The 22,587-nt window shown below is 39.2% G+C and overlaps 1 protein-coding gene across 1 annotated transcript in view; it reads right to left on the reverse strand.

The window, feature by feature from the left end:
* STAG1 (STAG1 cohesin complex component) overlaps positions 1-22,587 on the reverse strand; it is a 170,082-nt gene that overhangs the window by 37,364 nt on the left and 110,131 nt on the right. Inside the window, exons 12-20 of the mRNA XM_086618038.1 lie at positions 19,735-19,814; positions 17,123-17,230; positions 14,745-14,859; positions 12,661-12,778; positions 11,406-11,509; positions 8,524-8,616; positions 8,310-8,399; positions 7,918-8,121; positions 3,742-3,812 (exon numbers count right to left, since the gene is read on the reverse strand). Coding sequence (XP_086474164.1) covers positions 3,742-3,812; positions 7,918-8,121; positions 8,310-8,399; positions 8,524-8,616; positions 11,406-11,509; positions 12,661-12,778; positions 14,745-14,859; positions 17,123-17,230; positions 19,735-19,814 — 983 coding nt within the window. The remainder of the gene's footprint in view (positions 1-3,741; positions 3,813-7,917; positions 8,122-8,309; positions 8,400-8,523; positions 8,617-11,405; positions 11,510-12,660; positions 12,779-14,744; positions 14,860-17,122; positions 17,231-19,734; positions 19,815-22,587) is intronic.

The raw sequence follows: 22,587 nt of genomic DNA on the forward strand, positions 1-22,587 counted from the left end.
TCAAAAAAAAAGAAACAAAAATGCAAAAATGCTCCCCCCACCTTAGATTCTGGACGGTCTTCAAAGTATGAAAATAAAATGTTTCGCAGACAAATTACAGGCTGTCAGAGAACTGCCTCTGACTAGCGATATTAAGCACATAGATGCTGCTTCTGCAAATCACAGGGCTGCTAGAAAGGCAGAGTTGCACCTCCTTAATTACAGTGCTGTAATTAAAGCTGTAAAACCTCCTTGGTGTGCAGAGGCAGGTATCAGCATAGATTACCCTACAGAGAATACGAAAGGAAAAACTGCCTTATTTCTGCTTTTTCATTTCAGAGCCCTCCCTGTCAGGCAGCTGTCACAGGGGCCATGCCTCATTGCCCCAACAGCTGGCAGCACCTTAGCTCTTTGCTCTGGGCCTGGCCTTACAGCTGATCTCAAGGAGAGCTTCTCGGCTTCCAAAGTTGAAAAATTCTAACTATATACAAGTTGCATAGGGCTTTTCAATATAAACTTCCTTAAAGAAGAGGCTCCGCATTAAATTTAGGCATATTCTAGTACACCTTTGTCTCTTTAGAACTTCTTAGAAATCAAAATGATTGTTATAAAAGCACCTTGGCCACAATACGATTCTCCACAGAGGCTGAGATTGACATAGAGGCTCCTAGAATGGAAATTCACACAACAGAGGATTTTCCCTTAGTGCCTCCCATGTCAGAGAGTCCTCATGGACTACAGAAAACAAGGCCCAACATTTCATCAAAGGTTTTTTTTTCATCCCCATAGACAGCACTGTCTGCTGGGGCACATTTCTGCCAGGAAGTAGTCAGATTAAGTAAAGGTACCAGTTCCACAATGTTTCTGGAAGTGTGGAAAGAAGCAGCTTAGAAAAGTTCCTTTTAGAAGAGGTGATCTCTCCACCCACAAAACTGCTTCTCTGTTTAAAGAAGGACAAAGTGAGAGAAGCCATACCTTGGGCGTTGAACAGCTATGCTAGACATAGTCTGACTTCTCTACTGAGGATTCACTTGTCATCATTTCAATTCTTCTGGATATAGCAAACTTCTGAGTAACTTAGTCTGAGGGATGTACTGGTCAGCTACAGGAAAAAAGGTTAAGCAAAGCGTTTCTGTAACGGTCTGACCATGAATTTACCTGTTTTGGAAGTGTGCTGACTGATCATGCTTACACTGATAAAAACATGACTTGTATCTGGAGAGTTCCTGTAGCCATTGCAGGCTCACGAAGTCAGTGCAGAGGCAGGAAGGAATCAAATTCCATACCATTTTTGAGGCCTGCTGGACAGTGATACCAACAATCCTGGTTTCTAAAGGTGAAACCATGTTCTATATACACAACAGCATCCAAGGGCACATGCAGAGTAATGGAGATGACGCTTGAGATTCATGTGTCTTGCACTGAATTAACTGAAGTGATCAAATAAGAAATGCTGACATTTTGCAGCACACAAACTGCCACAGCACTGATGTGCTATGTGTGAAAGCTCAGTTGACTTGGGCTGGAGTCAGTACAGAAAAACTGTCTCCATGTTCTTAAGGACAGAAAAAAAATGCTGTAAATATCAGTGAGACCCCAGCAAAAAGAGAAGCCCAAGTATATACTCCAGGTGTTCTATTCAGAAGACCTCAAGAAAATTTATTCTTATAGTCTGAAAACTTGGAAGGAAACATTGTAATGAAGAATTTAATTTGTATTGAAATACTGATATCCTTGTTTGATGAAAAGACATGAATTAAAAAGTGTGCTGTGAGCCTTTTTTTGCTGTGACCCTCTCAGAAAGAGGATTAGCTCAGGCTTGGGAAATCTCAGCATGGAAGCTTTTTGGTCTGGGAGGCTTTTCTGATAATCCCCTATCTTTTTTTTTTTTTTAAACTTGCTGGGCTGCTTTTCCTAGAATATGAAGTAGCAGCAACTACCAAGGAAACACAAGCACAGATGAAGGTAGAGTGGAACTTATCTCACTGGAAGAAGAAAAAGACTTGTTTCTTTTCCAAGCTTCAGCAACAATTTTATCAGTGCCTTTTTAGAAGATCGGAGAGATATCAGTTGTCAGCCTGCAATTTCAACTTCTTCCATTGATTAATTTCTTCTGGCTTCTAGCTGATGACACACGATGACAGCGTCAGACAACAGCCACCCTTTGAGATGAGAACACTCAATGCGAGTTTTGAATTGAAGATCCTAATCTCACAGCTAAAAGTTCAGCAAAAATTCTGTCTTGGATGGTACGATTGTTTCCTTTCACAGAGAAATCACATTAGATGTAACATTCAGTAGAGTAATGAAAAGATTTCATTACGTCTTTTATATGCAAGCAGGTATTAATTAGGAATTCCCATTGAACTATAATCATAAATAACAAGTCAGCTGAGAAATGATAAACAGCTGCTTTTCAGCTCTTTAGATTTGATTCTTTTCTCGTTCCTATTTTTTGAAGGTGAAGGCAGATGTCCTCGACCCTGATTTGTGTGTCTTTCTACAAAGCTTTCTTTATAGTCTGAATTAGCTCTCTTGAGTTTTGGAACCCTAATGGAAAAAATATACATGGGAGACTCTCAGAAAAGCCTTAAGATTTGTGCTTCTTTCTTGAATATGAACTACAGCTTTCACCAGTCCTCTCAGGAAAGGCAGAAGTGGCTCCAGCGTGTTACCAGGGAGACTGAAAACCTAATTTGCACATGTGCTGCACTACGGAAATTAGTAACGATTTAACGATCTCTGTGAGACTCTTGTTGAATGGAAACAAAGAGTAGATACTGCAGAACCATTTCATACAACGATCCAATGCAGGATTCAGGATAGATGAAGACTAAGCACAGAAAAGAAAGAAATCACTAAAAACAACTGGCATAAAAGAGGTGGCAGAAGCAAGTTCCTCTCACGCCCTGCGACAAGGAAGAAATGATTTGTGGCTCTCGGCCACCAGCATCCGAAGCATTCTTACATGCTGACCAGAAGCAATCACTCTCTACTGCTGACACGAGGGGAAGATTAGGTCTTTGTCCCACGACCCAAAATTCACAGTTCAAGTGAAATTTTCCAGGTTGCTCTACATGTCACGAGGGTGCCAGCAGGTCTAACGGAGAGCAGCAGGACCTTGAAAAGCTGCTGCCTGGTTCTACTGGGCTGGTTCACTCCATGCTGAGTGAGGGAGTTTCTGTGCAATCCACAGGGTTAGATTTTGCCAACAATTCAACTAGAAACTACTCCTGGCATTTCTGCAGGAAGAGAATGCATCTTCCAGACTTTCATCATAAGCTATTAATTATTATTATCACTACTACTACTACTTATTTCCATAATTCTGAGGAGAAACACCTCTAAGGCATGAGAAACTGAGAGAAACAACTCCAGCCAGGGCTCTCCTAAGCTGAGGCATCAAGCACAGATTTGGCCTGCATCCATTGGTGCCGGAGACAGGAAGTGTCCCTTGAGCACTGACTGTCACGCAGGGGAGCATGACTCTTAGTAAAACACTCATAGGTGTAAAAGCATTTCGTGGAAGGGATGGTATGCCACTTGCAAACCAAATCTGTAAATTAATCCCATTAACTAAACAAGGACCCAAATTAATCCAAACAGTTATACTGTCAAGTATCACTAATCAGTCATCAATCTCTATTTCATATTTCAGGCCATATATTTTCTCATTTTTAAACACTAGATATCAACTGACTCTTGCTGAAATGATAAAATTAACACAGTAAATTTTTGAGGGGAAAAAAAAAAATCACCTACTTGTGAAACGAGGTTAATCTCTTTAATGTGGAGAGCACATTGTATATGTCATCATCATCAGCTTCTTCTCCCTGAAAACAAAAGGAAATCCCTTAGGAGAGTTCAGCAATCCAGCAGAGTACATCACTGCACGGGGAGGAGCAGATTTCTTCGAGGGTTTATGCTGGCATCAAAACTGACTTCAAATTTTTCAATGATTTATATCTAGATTCCATAATAATATTATTTAAATAACCACTGCATAGCACTAGGAAATAAGCAAGACCATCGGACAATATTCAGCAGCATCACTGTGTTAATATCCAAACCAGTATCCTCCAGCAGCAGAAATCATTCCCATGAAGAAAAATCTGAGTTTACAAAAAATCTTAGCTTACAAAAAGGACTGAGCTGCAGTTTAAGCATCAGCTGATGAAAGTGCTACAAGAATAAAGCCAAATGCACGCCTTGCTCCACACCAGAAACCTGCAGATGCCAACAGCAAGTTTTTTAAAGTGATCAGTGGGAAAAATCCTTTCTTTTCCTGTCCTTCGTAGCCGTTCTGTGTTACACACCGTAATGCATGACAATCACATTATGTGCACAGACTGACATACATTCAGAACTGGTTGAAAGATGTTTCGTTTTTTTTAAATTCAGATTTTACAAATCCACGGAAAAAAACAGTCCACGAATAAATATTGCACAATTCAATCAAAACTTTTCATTCAAGTTTAATTTTTTCTTTTTGGCATTTTAAAATACCATTATCCTAAAATTTTATGCAAACTGAACAGCAAATTCTCTTAGTGAAACAAGTGGACATAAGCTACTTCTGAAAACTTTTCCAGCAACTTTCTGAAACAGGAAACCCACTTAGAGTAATTCTTCTCCATTTTATTTTGGTCATTTTTTTCCGTTTAAAAGCCTAACAATTAAGAGATTTTCCTGCCTTCAGAGGCAATTGTCAATATTTCTCTCATTATCAAACCTAGTGGGAAACCACAAAGCAGTGGGATACTTGCTGGGGTACAAGTATGCACATTCTTGAATTTAAAATCTCTTTAAAATGATGAAATAGACTTATTAAAATTAATTGTTCTACCAAATATCACCCAGCAAAGAATATCAGAAAGGTCAAAATTTTAAATCCTTGCTACCTCTGTTTTCTTTCTTGCTTTCTCCTACTTTTGCCTTGGGTTTGCCTCCACATCTTTTCCTATGTCACGTCTGATCTCCGCACTCCTTTTTCCTTAGGGATCTAAACCTTCTTCATTTCTCACATGACTTTCAGACACAACTTTTCCCTAAATCCTCAGTCCCCATCTCACTCTCACATAAGTGAATATACACAAATATCACAAGCCCTTGCTTGCGTTTCTCTACTCCTTCCTGAGCTGGGTAAAGGACGAGGATACATCAGAAGTATTTTAGTATCACTGGCCCATGTTCCTTCATGACCCCAGTCTTTGTTCTCTGCCCAGTAGTCTCAGTGCATCCTTCAGGGCTTTTCGCACCGGAGTACTGCATAAAGAGAAGCTGCCTGCAAAGAGGAGCGAAGGGAAATGGAATGGGAATAAGTAGTTGCTGGCTTCCTGATTCAATAGCAGTTAGTAATAAAGGAAACTTGCAGGAAAAAAGTTTTTCTCCTCCAGGTCATTCCCCCTGAGAAGACTGGTGGGAAGTCATTTATGAATCCCAGCATCTCATTGCTCTCACCTGATTCCCTCTGGGTAAAAGGTGAGGCCAGTGGGATCTTTCAAGCAGTGCCAGAAGGGAGAGGACAGAACCACAGACCTGTACAGAGCACCTAAAATACGGAGCATGTTTTCCGAACTGTCTCAACAGCCACGTGTCCCTAGTCTGAAACAGCTGGACCTAAACACTTTGCTGGCATAACTGATCTGAAACATGGGCTGGGAGTGGAGAGAGTTAGATTTCCGACCTCCTTTCATCTTTGCTGCTTGTAGTGTTGGAACGTGGTTCTTTGAGGCCCAGAGACCACACTGCCTGTGGAAAGGAACTCCCCAAGATGGACTTCTGAAAATACACAGCTAGGGACTGTGAGGTAGCACAGAGACGGGCAGTAATGGATCTCCTCAGATCAGAGAATCCAAGAACAAGAGGACCGATGCTATAGTAAACCAACTCAACAGCAATGGAACTGCTGGCTTCCAGAAAGGTATGTGGATGACAGAACAGGAGCTGACAGAAACAGAGGACTGGTTCTTGTCTCGACTCTTCTTCAAAGTTGCTGCGTGGAGAAGAATGGTAAGTCAGAGAAAAAGCAACTGCTGCACAGCAAGAGGAATTGCTAACTGTATTTGCTAACTGAGTTGGCGATTATGGTTGAAAAAATTATCTGTGGGTGTCTCAGCAATACTAATAAAACGTTGAGTGGATCTTTCCTCGGGTGAAACTACCCAGGGAACAAAAGGCCAGCTCTGAATCCCTGAATGGATCCACAGATGAATAACCTCTATACAGCTGAACAGCGTGGAAACTTCAAGGGGGCTCTTCTAAACAAGCTGCGTGTCCTCAGACAGACCTAATTTCTGTTTGTTACACTGGTTATTACACGGCTGTCTCCAGAAAGAACAAACATGGCACTTGCTTTGGAGAAGTTCCAAGATAAAACTATGAGAAAAAGCTGTCAAAGAACTGCGATTCCACTTGCTTCTTGGCCTGATTCTTGAAAAAAACCCACAGGCACTTTCTTCCATCTTGAGGTAAGACAGTGTGAATGAGCTGCTTTTTGCTGGTCTGAGCTTGGCTGTGAAGACATAAGCTGAAGATTCTCCAACAGCCAGGTCTGGAGAAACAACATAGGAGATTTGTCCCTGGCTATAGAGCCAGACTGAACCTTGGTGTTGGATTTGTGGAAAGTGAAAATGTGAGGACCTCACCAGAGTTCCTAAACCTCTGTCAGTGGCAACAGTAAAAGGAACTATTTACGATCTTTGTGCTGGCAGTCCAACTTCAGCTGTTTTTGCTAACCAAGTTAGCAACAGATTCCCCAAGCTTTTTGTCTTGGAATTTTGGTCCTGTTGGCCAGAGGTGAGGAACTTCAAAAATGCACGGCTATTAAACCAGACGGCTAAGACATGTAACGTGGCATGAGCTGAAACGATTTCCTTGCCACACACAGATGGGCAGAGATGTACTACAAATTCTGGAAGGTCTTTTAAAGTCTCAGAAGTTTCTGAGAAAGTACACATGAAATGGCAGACAGCAAAGTAAATCTATTCTAGCACTCATTGGTGCATTCTATTCATTGGTGTACTGACTCCTCTGGGCCTTTTTTAGTCATGTACATTCCTACAACAATAGACAAATTTTTACTTACTCTGCAATGTGACCAGGCATATAAACAGTATGCCTGTATGTGCCATATTACTTAAAGACAGAAAAAAGTTTATCTTCTTTAATATGCATTTCTAAAATAGACCGTAGCTTAACTTTCTAGAAATGAACATCAAAATTTAAATGTATGTCACAGTGCAGTGCATGACTAGAAGAAGTGAAGAAAAAGATTTATGCAGCCCTTAAGTTATGTTTAAAAAGCATGAGAATTACAACAAATTAAGCAGTGCTACATAAAGTTAAATCGATGTAAAGCAAGAAAAAATGAGCAGGGTTTCTATTCTTACTTAATGTATTCTGCCTTATGCATTTTGAAGGATGAATTCTTACAAGTAAATCCCAGGTACCTCCAGGTTTCAGACCTGTATCTCTATTTCATTCTTTCCAGAGCTCTTTCAATGTGCCATTATGAATATTTTACTAAGTCCTCTCTTCCATTCAAGACATAATCCATTCTTGATTCTGCTGCCTGCATATCCATTTGGGACTACTGGAGTCACCACAAGCATTAACGTGAAGGCACCCTTCTCTGCATTTTTCATCAGCGTTCACCCATTCACCCATTTAATTTCTTACGTGGACCGTTTAAATACTAGACTACATTTTCAGAAGCAGGACTGTCCCATAGTCTTTGTTTTACAGCATTCTTTGCAGGCTTGATGGCTAGTTCAAGGGATTTTCTACATGGACAAATAGCTCCAAATACTTATGAAATAGTTGCTGCTGCACTAGGTCTTCAGATGGATAATTTCATGACTTGGTAAGAATGTTTTTCTGCAGTTTATCAGAGCATACTTTAGGTAGTCTAACTAAATTCATTTTAAGAAAACAAACCTCCTGCAGCAGATCCTCTACAGAATGGTTGAATCGATCCACAAATTCATCAATAAGTTGGCTGTGGGCTATGTCGACTCTGTTCTGGATTGTATATTCTTCACTACAGAGTATGCTGTAGGTTTTGCTGCAGGCCTCGAGAACATCTGACTCCACATGCTTTTCCACAACAAACTTAATCTGTTTCAGTAAGGCATCCAGATGCTGTAGATCAGAAAAGAAGTTCAGCTTTCACCTCACCTGGATAATGAAACTCAAAGGAAAACTCATTCAAAGAATACACCAAATCAAGGTGAGATTACTAATGTGCCAAATGAAATCACGGTACTGTGTGACTAGAATAGTAATTGGATACTTGAAAGCAACCAGACTTCTTGCCCAATGTACTATACCTTTTCCATTCTGCCCGTGCTATAGATTTCCAGATCAAAATACTGAGGGATTTGCAGGAGATTTGCAACCTTCTCGGCATCAGCGGAATACTAGAGCATCATTGAAACAAAACAAAAAAATAGTGAAGTAAAAATAAACACCTGCGATACAGAACGAAAAAGTTTAAAGAGAGTTGTAAATAGCAGTGAGAGATTTATTTTGTTGAAAATGTACCTTTGATAGCAACATAGGAAGTGCAATAATGAAATGCTCAGTCAATTTATTTCTGTCATCTATCTGAGTTTTTCTTTCTTTTGCTGTCAATACCTGCAAGTAATCAAAAATAACTAACGTAAATACAATTTCTGCATATAGCATTCATTAATTTTCCTAAAGTTTGTATTGCAAACAAAAATCCATGCAAGTGTATTTTTAATAAATCAAAAGTGGAGGGAATAAAAAACTCAAACACATTTGGACTGCAGAGTGATTAAATGGGAGGACCATGTGCCCTAAGAAGCCGTGATTGAAAAGGAAGCTATCATATCATCCAGCATGATATTGTCTCGACACATCAACGTTTTTTTACGATTGAAATTCAAATAAAACCCAAGTCAGTGGAAGTTTTGCTATTGCTTCCAAGTGAATTGAGCTCTGGCTTTCACACATGAAACAAGGTGTTAATGTAAGACCTCAGGGCGAACTGAAGCATAATTAAGAAAACCAAAACCAAACCACACTGTAACAATGATTTTCATTAGCAGATTCATGGCTTCATCTCTAAACTGGAATGTAATTCTCAGTGAGAACATACATCCAAGTTCACAGAACTCATTTACAAATTTCAGTGACAGTTACACTGAAGCTACTAATGCTGTCATAGCAAAACCACCCTGAAACAGTGAACAGAGAGACAATAATCAAACCAGCATGCTTCATAAAAGCTTAGATCTGGCTTCTCGGCTTCAGAAAAGGAGAGAATACTTTTGAAAATAAATAATGAGAATAAAATACTCAAGTTAGCTAATGATTTATGTATAGCAAAGCTGCCAGACTGCACAATAAGAGTTACAAGCTAAAGTCAGAGAAGAAACTATTTCACAAGAAGGTGAGTGCATAATTAGAAATCTGCTCCCATTTCAACTCAGAATATGCTAGCGAGATCACGAGAACATGACAAACCTCTACTGACAAGTCAGAGATCCCTGCAGTTACCATCCCACAACTCATGATCTAACTGGAAAGAAGCAAAAGCTAAATGTCATACCTACATCTCTCTGTAAGTAAGGAGGAACAGCTGGAAACAAAACATGTGCTTGGATGACAGGTAGCCTATTGTGTCAGCAGGAATCCAAAACAACCACAGAAGTGAAGGGGAACAGATTTGTAACCAGGGTAAGAAACCACTTTCATAGTACACAGCAGACAGCTGGATACACAGCACCTCCCGTGCCAGCAAATGCCGCTAGCTCATCGGGAGGCAACAGCGCTATGAATTAATCTGGGTCCTAGGATGACCCCGAGGCTCTTTTGATCATCCTTCAGAAGGTGAAATTCATTTTACTGCAGTGTTTTCTTTAGCTTTGAAGAAATACAGACATTGAAAAGCTAAGACTAAGCAATTTGCTGAACTTAACTGAACAGTAGATCACTTGAGATAGAAAAACACCCGGAAAGCTAATAGTGACATTATTTGGTGCTTCAAACAGAAAACATATGAAATTTTTGTTAAATTTAAAGGTTGCTTTGTCTGCTAGAACGGTTTGCAGCTAGAGGCAAAATACAATTAAGTCATGCTTGCAATACAGTTTTGGTAACACAGGATAATACATGCTTGTGTAAATTTGAGTAAGTGCTTTCACAGATTCCCCTCCTCATCCGTTTTAATAAATCAGGTATTTCTTAGAATATGCTTTATAAATTGAAGTCCATAAAGCATGTTTAAACTGATGGTTTATTGGAGCTTTTCCTGGGATGCTGTTTCTGGACGTGAGGCTAATCTGCTTTTGGCACATAAAAATTAAGAAGCTAAGTAACTTAATTTAGTTTAGCAATAAAGTCTATCTCCTGATTTCACCTTCATTAAGTCTGTGGCTTTCTTCAATAAACTAGTTACGATTATTCAGAACAGAACCTAACAGAAGTACCAAACGTTCACAAGGGTTTATTTCATTTTAGTTTAACCTAAATAAGAGGGGGACTATCAAAAAAGAGGGAAATATGTTTGGGAAGCTGAGACTCTTTTGGAACATGGATGCTGTATTTATGGAGAAAACAGCTGAAAGCCTGTTGATCACCCTGACTTTGTGACTTATATTGAAATGCTTCAAAGTGCATGCCCAGCCTTAGGAATGAACTTCCACTGATCTCCAAACAGTCACTGTAAAATAAATGAGAGACGCAGCTAGATTACAATACGGCCAGAAAATGTTAATTCTTGAAATTTAAGGGCACTTAGTGGAAGAGGCCAAAGAGGATGGATACATAAAGTCACAGATGCATTCAGGTTGGTCCCAGTCCCACCCCTCCTGCTCAAAGTAGAGCCAGATCAGGGGTCAGAGGGGGATGCTCAGGGCTTTGTCCACTCAGGTGTTGAAAACTGACAAGGGTAGAAACTGCACAGACTCTCAGCTTCTGTTCCAGTGCTAAACTACTCTCATGATGAAGATACTGTTGACTTTTCCTGCAAATTTTACGTCCATAGTAGCAGCACACTCCTTTTTATGGAAGATAGTCAGAGGTAATTTTGTTCTGTTCCCAAGCTCTACACTTTCAATTCTAATCTAGATTTAATGTTAAGGGCTATAGATGTGAGTACATCACAAGTATGACAAAAAGAACATATAAAAAAATATTAAAAACCATTTTCATGCTGTAAATTCATATTACTTATCTTGGCAATGCAAAACCCAAAATCAAATAAACAAACAAAAAAATCAAACATGTCCAGAAATAGAATTTCTACTATTTTTCTTCCCAAAATGTTCACATGAAACAGGAAGCACCAATTATAAAAACCTAATTTAAAAGCACCAAAATGTGGCATTGTAGACAAATATTTTATGTTACTACAGTAACACTCCCAGGTCCGAGCTACCTATTGCTGTCCCACTTACTCTCTTGCCAGTGCCTCTGCCCACTGGAGGATGTGCTTCAGCAGCTTGTCTGATTGTACACACCATCAGCTCAATGAGAGCACTCTCCTGCCGGTCAGACATTGCTACGGAGGGAAAAGAACAGGCAGCATCAGCTCTGATGTGTGTGCAAGACATCTTAAAGAAGGCAAATCTGCACATGCAGCTGTAAAACACAGGGAACAGAGAACAACAGAGACAACACCATTTTGTCCCATTTATAAAACCAAGGCTTTCTTGCTTGTTCTTTGAATTACACCAGTCACATCATCTCAAAACAGATACAGCGGAACTGAAAGAAGCCCAGAGAAATGCAGCCTGGAAAAAGGATGAATGAAGTGGAGTGTAACAAAGGTCTACAAAAGAAAGAGCGTCATGGAGGACAGAGAGTGACTGATTGTTCACTGTCACCTCCTTATAAAATATTCTCACTGTCAGGAAGTATTATTTCTGATCTTTGGGAAGTACTTCTGGTCCCATCTAAAGGATTAAACCCCACAAGGCTACGAAGAAACAAAGAACCAAAGTGCCCAATTCCTAAGGAAACTACCATATAAATACCCCAATCCTAGCAGGCGGGTACCTAAAGGTCAGATTTTTAAACACGGAGATGATGAGCACATCATGCTCGGAAGCTGTAAGAGTACATTGGTTTTTCAACCACCTTAGCCCTGCAAAGGTCCCTGAAGCAGGAGAATCCTGAAGGATTATAAAGGATCTGGAATGATGCTCATTACTGTTAGGGACTCTCCTCCACCAACCTCCCTGGCTACTTTGTGTCTATTATTAGCGAAAGGAGATTCAAAACTAATGGTGAAAGAATCCTCTTATTTTTTTTCCCTTTTAAGAATTCATTAGGTTTTAACTTTGTTTGGAAAAGCCTCATATTTAATTAACACCACCTGAAGCGCTTGTTTATTCGAAATTGTATTAGCTATTTAATTTACTGAAATGTTCATGCATACACTAGTTATTTAAACATTCAGTCAAGAAGTCCTAACCTTTAATATTAGGAAACCACAGTACAGCAGACTACACAAGATGAAAAATAAGAGTACAAAAATGCTGCTTTTGAAGCAAAGTGCATTAAAAATGGATTAAACTGAAATCTTCTTCAAACATGCTTTCTAAACAAACCACAACGTAAATACCTCTGTCACCAACAGTGAAACATCTTTTTCAGAGATGATTAACAACATTGCACAAGATCAATAAAGTATAGAGTTTAAACAAATACCTTCTTCTCCTTGGATGGGTTCCTCCAAGAGCAATTCTGTCATACATTCCCAGTCTTTCAACAGTTCTTGAGAGCTCTCCCACAAACTGTCCACCAAATAGGCTGCATGTTCATGCAACTAGAAAATTCAAAGCAACCTTAGGTACAGCGTTCTGGTACAATCAGAAGTTCTTCAACTTTCACAATCATTTGGCCACAGAGTGTGTCCTGGGCACGTACTCTTACGTTAGTTAGAAAGAAAAACCAGTTTGAAACTAGCTCTGGAAGGTCTTCTTCCAGCTGAATGATAGAACTGCACAACAATGGGGCTATGTTTTAACAGAAAATGGAATAAAACCAAACTGAGCTTCTTTTCCATAAAGCAGCTGGTTTGGGAAAATTTTTCTCAGAGTTTTGACCTAGAAGCCATAAACCTACCTTTCCTCACTTCCTTACTGCATTACAAAAAGAAGACATGAGACTAAGAGAGAGTTGTAATATATTTGTTTTGAGCAGGCATTTATTTTTCATACATGCTGCTACATGCTCAGAAAACAGTAGCAAAGATCCTACTGATTCAGGGGTATAGAATTAACACTAACTTTAACTGCAAATAAAGTTTCTACGTGAATTAACACAACTGTTGAAAAGTGAGAAAAATAATCCATAGGCTTCTTCTGTTTTATAAACTTATCTTTAACCACTATCAAAAAGTAACAAGCACAATATGCAGCTCTGCTTTGCTTGTCAGACATGGGACTGATTCCTTAATGGGAAAACATCTAAGAGCATAAGGAAGGAGCTGTCAGTACGTTTACTTAAACTCATCTGTTTCTGACAGCTTTGGGCAAAATGTCATGTGTCACAGAGCTTACTGATGCCTGTCACAGATTTCCCTGTTCCTGGTTCTGAATACACCATCTCAGACTGCAGTGCTTACACCTTCTAGTCCTATGCAGATGGAAACTCCCAATTCTCCAACTCTATATTCAAACTGGAGTCCTAAGACTCCACTTTGTTTCTAACAATTCCCTCGAAACCAGCAATAGCAAAAACTGGCCCTGAGAGAGAAGCTATCTGGGGGAGCAGCACACGGCTTGCGTGGGAAGGCACTCTGCTGATCGTGGCTTTGGGAGCAAAGCTGAGTTTCTTTTCTTCTCAGAAGGAAGACAATTTTAATGCTAGGTAACTCCCAATCACATGCTTTCAGATTTAGGGTATTCTCGCTGCAAAATACAATGATCTATTACAATCTAAGTTTTTAAGAAGCTGGAACTGAAAATACATTCAGGTAGTAGGCTGAAGGCTCACACAAGTAGCGACATTTCACCCAGACTTGTAGGTGTACCAGGTGTTTCTAAAAGATGACGACATTATCACTGTATCGAAATGTCATCTGTCCTTCTCAGTAGCTCTGATTGTGTTTCTTTTTATTCTCACTGCCAAGTCTCTTGTTCGAGGCTTCACAACAACTAAAATACCCGATTGCAATACTCTTCCTTTTGCTTTTTACACAAAATATATTACCCTCCCTTCTGTAGAGAAACATTTCTGTCAGTCCTTTCTGTCTTCCTTTGTCACCTACTTATTACCAAATCACATGTATCATTTCTAAATTTTTCCCCTCTATCTGCAGTGTCCTGTACCTTCTCAAGTTTTCCTCCACTCCACTGCCATTTCCCACCTGAATGACTATTAGTATGTCTACCACACCACTTCCCACATAGGCTATCTCTGTAGACATCAGCAATGGGCACAATCCCATCCTGAATGTGCTCATCTAACACTTACGTATAAGTAAGTAACATCGTACGTATGCTTGCAGTCCCTATCTTCCAGTGTTTTCGAGATGCCACCATACTACTAGCAATGCAGTACTGAGTACAGTGGGGACATGCAAGAGCAAAATAAACCATGAAGAAGATTTTGAGTTGAATTTGCTTGATGGGCAAGGAAATGGGGGACAGGGTAAAGGGCATACAGTATTTCTGAAATTATGAAAAAAAAGGAAGAAAAGAGAGACAACTTGTTACTGTATGTTGATAAATCACTACTTAAGATCCAGGTTTTATTAAACATATAAAGGTTAAAAACAAATTTTTTACCTCACTTTCAAGAAAGAAAAGAACCAACATTCTAATAAGGTTTCCATTTGGACTATTTCGCCCTCTCCTCTTTGCTAGAGCCTCTTCGGCTTGGGGATCATGTCTGCTGAACAGTCTAAAAATAAGCAAAAGGAGCTATCATGTTTATCAAAACAAATCTAATTTCTGCAATAATGTCACAAGCAGTCATTCTTGATATAGTAGATTTGTTCATCAAACACAGTGAAAGTATCTCAAGCTATTTCTTTCAAGAGAAAGAGAGCATGACCTCTGTCTGTCTGAAGAGACGAATTTATCTTTAGACTCTTCAAGTTCACAGGGCTCAAAGAATTTCACACAGGAAAAAGCTCACCAAAACATATTTATATTAAAGGATTTTGTACAGTTTATATATTTGCATAATTTGTATAGTTTTGCATTTTTAACTTATGAAGTCTCACAACAGTGGCAGCACTTATTCCACTAGTGCCTTAAGAACTAAGGTTGTATTTTCACTGTGGTCACACCAACTGGGACATGGTATAAACAAATTTGACAGCCCATTAAACATCCAACCTCAGGTACCAGCAGCAGCATAAAGGGATAAAGCAAGGTAACAGTCAATTATGTGGGTTTTTTCAGGTAAATGATATGTTCTGCATTGAGGACCCTGATGCATGGCTAATTCCAAACTACTCTCAACGCTCAAATTTGCTGGCTTAAAGAGATCTCAGATGTGCCCACGTTACAGTTACAGCAATGACTGGTTTATGTTGAGAAGTCAGAAGACTGTTCCTTGCTTTTGCAGTAAAACCACAGGCACAAAGCAAATTACAAGTATGAAACAGGGCATTCTGATTTCACTACTGTAATTCATCGGAAAGCAAAGGATGACTTACACACAAACATTGTGTTTTAGTTAAAGACTTCAGCTCTTCCCTCCTGCTTATCTTAATAGATAAGAATGAGCAGGTGCTGAAACATCTTAAAACACACACCTCAGGTTGCGATAGTGATCCTCTGTATTATTTGCTTTCCTTTGCTAACTACAGAGAGAAAGTCTAATGACTAGCTTACACCTAGAAAGTGATATTTAAATCTATAAAACCAGGTGAGAGAAATCCCACCTGAAAGGCCTCAAGTGGATTCTAACTTATTTAAATAGGGCACCAACTCTTACACGTTAGTAGAAACCAAGAGAAAATGAGTATTAGGAATGGGACAATCTTCTCTCAACGCTGTTTACCTTGACAGGCATTTATAGAACCCAGCATTCTATCTCATTGTAAAGAAAAGTTAGGATAAAGTTTTGTCTTTACCCTAAATGCACTAAGGTGCAAGTATGTCTTCATCTACCTGCAAGGCATTTTTCAAAATTATTTTATCCCACGTTGACTAACAAAGGAATTTCAGTGCATATTTTTAAAAAGAACCTAACTCTTTCCTATAACATGTAAAAAGTCATGTAGGAAACTAAATGTAACAGAATTTTGTAAATTAATTCCTTGAAACAGATAATGCCTGATCACGAAGATGGAATTCCAGAAATCCCCCAATGAAAGCTTACAATTAAAATGTGGACTTCTAAATCACCAATAACACACAAAAAATTACAACACTGGCAAAGGAAAACTGATGATTTTATGTATTTTTTCTGTCATGTATCTTGGCATGAAAAATCAGACAACCTGGATTCTGATATAAATACTCTATAAATATATTAAAGAACTCTAAAGTCACAACCCATGAGGGTAAAAAATATAATTGCTACCAAGCGACTTTTAACTGCAAACACTAAAATGAAAAGGTTAACTACTGTGATGTGGCAATGACCTGGTCATAGTTACTGATGTGGTACAATTCACATCCATGGAAAAGCTAGCTCATTTCCTTTGCCACAATGGGTACGTGAAAAAAGTAACCATGGTGTAACATATTTTTAGGAGAAGCCATGAGTTTAGAAACAAATTTCTTAATTATTACTACATAAGAACATCGCAAGTTCACAATTTTGAAATAAACTGGTTCAAAACTTTGTAAAAATGATGACTGCCTACCAGGCAGACCATCAGGATGTATAGGCTCTATTTATATTGCCACAACAGTAATTGAGCAAGAGCTGCAGGATTTAAACCAACTTCAGAGGTTTATGCAGCCTTTGTATATTTAGCTCTTGAGGAGTTAGGAAAAGTTATCTGAATTCTAGAGCAAGAAAAAAGTAAATTCAGTTTCTTCACGTCTTTAGGTCTTGAATTTAAACAAGAGAATAAGTTTGTGTTTTAAATCCCTGATTAGCGAAATTGGGATATTTCACTCCATTGCTTCTTTGCCTTTTGATCTTACCTCTACCAGAAAGCATTCACAAATCTGGTCTTATTCCAAGGCAACTGAGAACTTACTTTTTGTGAAGGAATTCGCCAGCAGCTACTGCAACAGGCCGGTGTGCTGAGTACACCAAGTGATAAACATTCTCACAGTCTTCATTTGACAGAGCTTCTTCGCTTCCACTGAAAGAGTCAGAAAGTAACACCTGAACTAAACCAAATGTTTAATTTCAGCCCATCACCTCCCATAACTTACTTTTGACAGCTACAGGATTGATTTCCTTCATACGAAATCCTAAATGGTTGAACACTGACTTCAAGGATCTTTGGTTCAATTACCAAGCACAGAGATATTTAAAGGGCCTGTAAGACTGAAAGTTTGTCTACCTACCTTCTCCCAGTTGTATCAATATATATATAAAAAAAGATAATATTATGAAAAAAAGGTCATCATTACTTGCAAATCTTGCTCTGCTTAATTACTTAGACCATCATACTAACTACAACGCACGTATTGCACCAAGCACTCCATAGCAAACATTATTAAATTAAAAACCTAGAACGTTAGATAAAGAAAATGTAAGTGCTTGCTTAAACTTATTTACTTCTGTAGCAATGTCTGCTTGCTTTCAAAGCTTTTCATTTTTAAAGTGTTCAAATCTGGGACTGGGAAAACCTGCTTCAGCCTCCTGGCCTACTCCATTCTCAGGGGTTAAGTCTTTTCACGTGACAGTCCACGTGCTCTTGTGCACTGCGGGGCAGGAGGTGCCTCTCTGCTGGCCTGGTAAGTGGGAATGAATATTCCCAATTCCAGCTGCTGGAAGGGCCAGGCCAGGTAGATAAACTACCTCAGCGATGGGAGAAGGCACAGAGAAGCTCTGGATATGGGCAGTAGAAAATGAAATCAGATTACACCACAAAATGGGGACACAAAACTACCACTGTGCATCCACCGATCGAATCAACACATAATCACGTTAGGATTGAATCATGGTGTGCATTTAGAATTACAATAATGCTAATGGAATAAATTGTCCACCACTTTGCAGTAGTTATTGTGCTGACTAGACATAGACTTCATTTTCAACACAAAGGAACTAAATCTGATCGTACCCTGCTGTGCTGGATGAAAGATGATGAAAAGCTGATTTTCTCTAATTCTTTATTGACAAGATTTTGTTTTATTTATTGACAATTTACACTTGTCTTGGGTCAACAACATAGTCGGAGCTTCTGTAGTTTCTGAGCTCAAGACAGATTTTGTGTGTGAGTTTTCTGAAACTCACAATAGTGTTCATTTTTCAACAGAATTCTGGAAAAATGCTATGAGCCATGGAACAATTATATTCCATCAATGATAACAAAATATCACCACTGTCATATATAGGAATATTACTTCCCTCCCCATTTAGTCAGCCTTCATCAGAAAGGCTTATGTATCAGGACCGTATACATCATTTGGCTTCAAATTAGAAATAATTTTTAGTTGGTCATTCCCCATCATGATTGTTCATGACATCTTTTTGGAGTTCCTACCTGCCAGAATATTGCCCTGTGCTGTTCAGTGTGACCCATATTCTTCTGGTGCTAGATGCACTCAGCTATGTTTTCATCATGCAGCCAAAGAGAACACAGGACAGGGAAAAAAGGGTGCACTGGATCATTTTTGGTTTAAAATCTTACTGTGTTTCTGAACGTTGCTAATAATGTAGGGAATAGATGTGGTCTACATCTCATTTGTGATCATATTTGTTATATTTGTTTCAAAAATATAACAGTAGATAAAAGATCTCCTTTCTTCCTAATATTAAGGAAGGAATAATAAGGGATATTACAGATATTAAGTCTAATATCTGTAAAACAGAGTGACCCATAAACAAAAAACCCTGAAGTCTAGACTTCTTTTCTAAGAGGAAAAGCTAGCCTAATCTTTCATCCAAATTCTGCATGTCCAGAAACGTTCCTTAAAGTGGAGCCACGGAGTACAAAGTATGATGCAGAAATTCGAGGCATCTGTTTGGAAAACAGTTTTTCTTTAACATAAGTTTAATGAATACATAATGGAAGCAGCACGCTCATGAGGCTGCTGTTGGTTCGAACAGTCAGCATGTGGGATGATCTCTGGGCAGGATCTCTGCCTCAGGGAAGCCTCTACACCTCTGTAAGAAAACACTGAGGGCCCGGAAGCATGTCTCCTTCTGCATGGCCAAGTGTTTAAAATTGCACACTACCAGTGCCACCTCCACATGACCCAAACAAGGGTGTTGAAGTTAGCATCTTGCCCTTGTTAGCTTTTACCAGATGATTCTCTTTTCAGCTGTGTCAGGTAATCCAATCTCCTAACGCTGCATCTCTGCTTAGTTACTGCTAGAGTCATTTTAGCCAATGTAACCCACAGATACTTGTTTTGGGGAGGATGATCATCTTGCCCTTGGCAAAGACATAAATGCCCTTTGGCACTCTTCCACAACAATGGATGCACTAATAGCCTCAATACATCAAGACATTTTTATAATTCTCCTACTGTATCTTATTTTAGACCATATTATTACATACTCAGCTCAACTTCATACTACATTTAAAGTAACAGATTCATTTCATTACACAAGCAATGAAATCAAGTCAATTAAATATTACTGGCTTAGGTAACTTTCAAAGGGAACGTACTGGCTGTGAAAAATACTCACTGCAGTATTAGGGTGACTAATCGAATGGCTTCCACAGCGACATCATATTCCTTATCAAGTGTCATTGATACAATGCGATCCTGAAAAGGAATTTTATTACAGTGACAAAACAGAAACACACAAACAGTTATCAGATGAAAAATTCTACAGTTTACAAAATAAATACTCTCGGGGAGGAAGATCTCTCAATTTGACACGTGAACGCTCTTTAATATTATTCGACCATTTAATGTACATCTTAGGAAGCTGTCTGCTATATGCACAATGGGATAATAGGCAAGTACACAGGAATGAGAACAAGTGCTTCATAAACAGTCCTTATCCTGGTGTGTTTTCCAGGAAACAAGCAAGCAGACTTGGGAGCTGAAGCACTGTTCTGGATTGGTCTTACTTAACAGTTCTTTCCTGCAAAGGAATGTACTTGGGTTGGACGACAGCATAAAAATCGCCCCACTTCATCCCACTGAAGACAAAGGACTTTAGAGCGAAAAATGCTGCATACTTGGAAATACTGTGAAGTATATGCACCTGAATATATGCAGCTGTATATTGCCTCTAAAGTTGTGGCCTTTATACCTGACTATATCTTATGGTTTGAAGCTGATCTCAAGAAATACACTCCCAACCCTCTACAGGAAAAGTGGGAAATTCCTGACTTGGCTTTGTATTTTCCTATACTCTTTCTAGTGGCAACAGGCATATCCCTTTCCAATCTAATCTAATGATTTTATAACTTCTAAGGACCCTGTAGTTATAAGGAATCTCCTAAGGGTTTCTTTCTCCTTAGTTTCAGTTTGCTTACTGGCAACCAAAAATAGATGTGATTGGTGTATGTTGTCCTCCTTATCTGGGGAGAATTTCTATCCATCCATAAAAATGCAATATGTCTCGATGTTCTTTGCTTGCCTGATCAAGTTAATGAAAAGAAATTGGGACATCTGAAAATAAGACTCGATTTCTCTGTCTTGACCTGTTTCAGGAAGGACTAGGTACTATATGACATTTTGGGATGTGAAAAAATAGAAGTCAGGGACTAGAAATGAAACAAAGGAAGCATTAGGAAACAACGGTGAAAGTCACCAAGAACAAATCAAGACAAAATAAAGGTGTTCCCTCTTTTCTCTTCTATTTCAGGCATTTAAAGGTTGAATATCAAGCAACTGATGCTTATTTCAACACTGAAATTTAGGAAGAGCATGTAAAAAATGCATTGTGTCTGTCTCAAGTGTTCTCTCTCAGCAAAACCAGCTCTGTAGAGATACTTTGTGTGACTATGACTGAAGGCACTTCTATCAATCACCATGAAGTTCCTGGGAAATCTGACGCAATTTTATGCATCAGTTTTTATCCATTTAGTTTCATGTGTACAGTTTTACAGACTGTGAGAAGTCCATGAAGAGACTGAAACAGTGAAATAACTTTCCAAACAGGAAATTCTGTGTATGGACAAGACAAAAAAATTGTTGCCAAATTTTCCTAAGGTCCTGGCCAAGGAACAACAACAAGAGAAAGAACAGCCAGAGATATCTCTCTTCAAAGTTTCAGTAGAATTTCATATACTCTCTCAAAGCGTATCTTAAACTCCAGGACACCACAGGGAGGGAACTAACTGCACACAAAAGAGTAAGCACACGAATATAAAACTCTTCCTACATCTCTGAAAAAAGTCTGGAAGGGAAGGGATCTTCTCTCTTGCCTACAGAGCAAGAGGTACTCTCTGCATTTGGAGTCCTTTTGGACTTTGAAACTGATGGATGAGACAACGTCTTCTTATCCAAAAGAGCATTCCCGCCTCTTCATTTGTCTCCGAAACATCAGGCTTTAAATGAACAGTGCAGATGCGTCACTTGTTACTTTCTGTCTTGATGCCAGCATCTCTGTGTGATGGCACTGCCAGCCAGGCACCAAGACCCTTGAAAATGAGCTCTGAACACCTAGTGCCTCTGGAAGGTGTAACTTGGGTGGGTTAGTAAGTTACAAACCCCAGGTGCTCAATCTGCTTTGACAAAACTTCCTGTACCGCTGCCCCGCAGTAGAATAGGACACACGCCGTATTTATAACTCGAAATACTGATTTTCACTGTCTATGAAGATCGGTTTGCAATTATGTAGGCTGTGAACAAGACTGGCTGAAGAGAAAATCCATCTCCTATTGCGTCTCAGGCCATGGAGACAGCACCCTCCTGCAAAGGGACAGGAATTAAATGGCTGCATCTATATCTGCTGATGTTTTGACTTTGGCACTGACTGCAAAAGAGCTAATTCACATCTTTTCCATATGGCTTCAGTTAATGTTTGTATCAAACAGGACTTCTTGATGGAAAACAAGAGGCTCCTTTTTGATAGACAAAATTTTTTTGATGGAAAAAGCTTATTTTCTAGCATATCACCTGACTCCTAGAAACACAAATAAATGCTGGCAAGAGCACACATCTCCCCTTCGGAGAACTGACATCAGATTCTTGTCACAGCTATCTGGAAGGTGGTGAAATACTAACGCTCCCATACAAGTCATTCTGGATCAAATTAATTTATACTCTAAACAGTCAGAAGATCTCTAGAGAGATTTCTCTTGACAGCTTGAATGGATTGAGCTGAATACCAGCTGAACTGTGCAGGTCAATTAAAGTCTGATGAGGAAATATAAATAAGCAGCCATGGAACTGAGAACGGCATCTAGGTCAATTATTTTTCAGGAGGTGCTGATGGAGTCTGTGGTGGCAAGACATTTAAGTAATGTATCACACATTCAAAAGGCATTCATTAGAAACTTTGCTCCATTCTGGTGCCAAAGGCCATGTCCCTGTCAGCCCAGCTGTAAATCCCAGTGCAGGCATTTGGGCAATGCCAGCT

The sequence above is a fragment of the Tauraco erythrolophus genome, chromosome 11, assembly GCF_009769465.1.
Source record: "Tauraco erythrolophus isolate bTauEry1 chromosome 11, bTauEry1.pri, whole genome shotgun sequence".
In the NCBI taxonomy this organism is placed as follows: Eukaryota; Metazoa; Chordata; class Aves; order Musophagiformes; family Musophagidae; genus Tauraco; species Tauraco erythrolophus.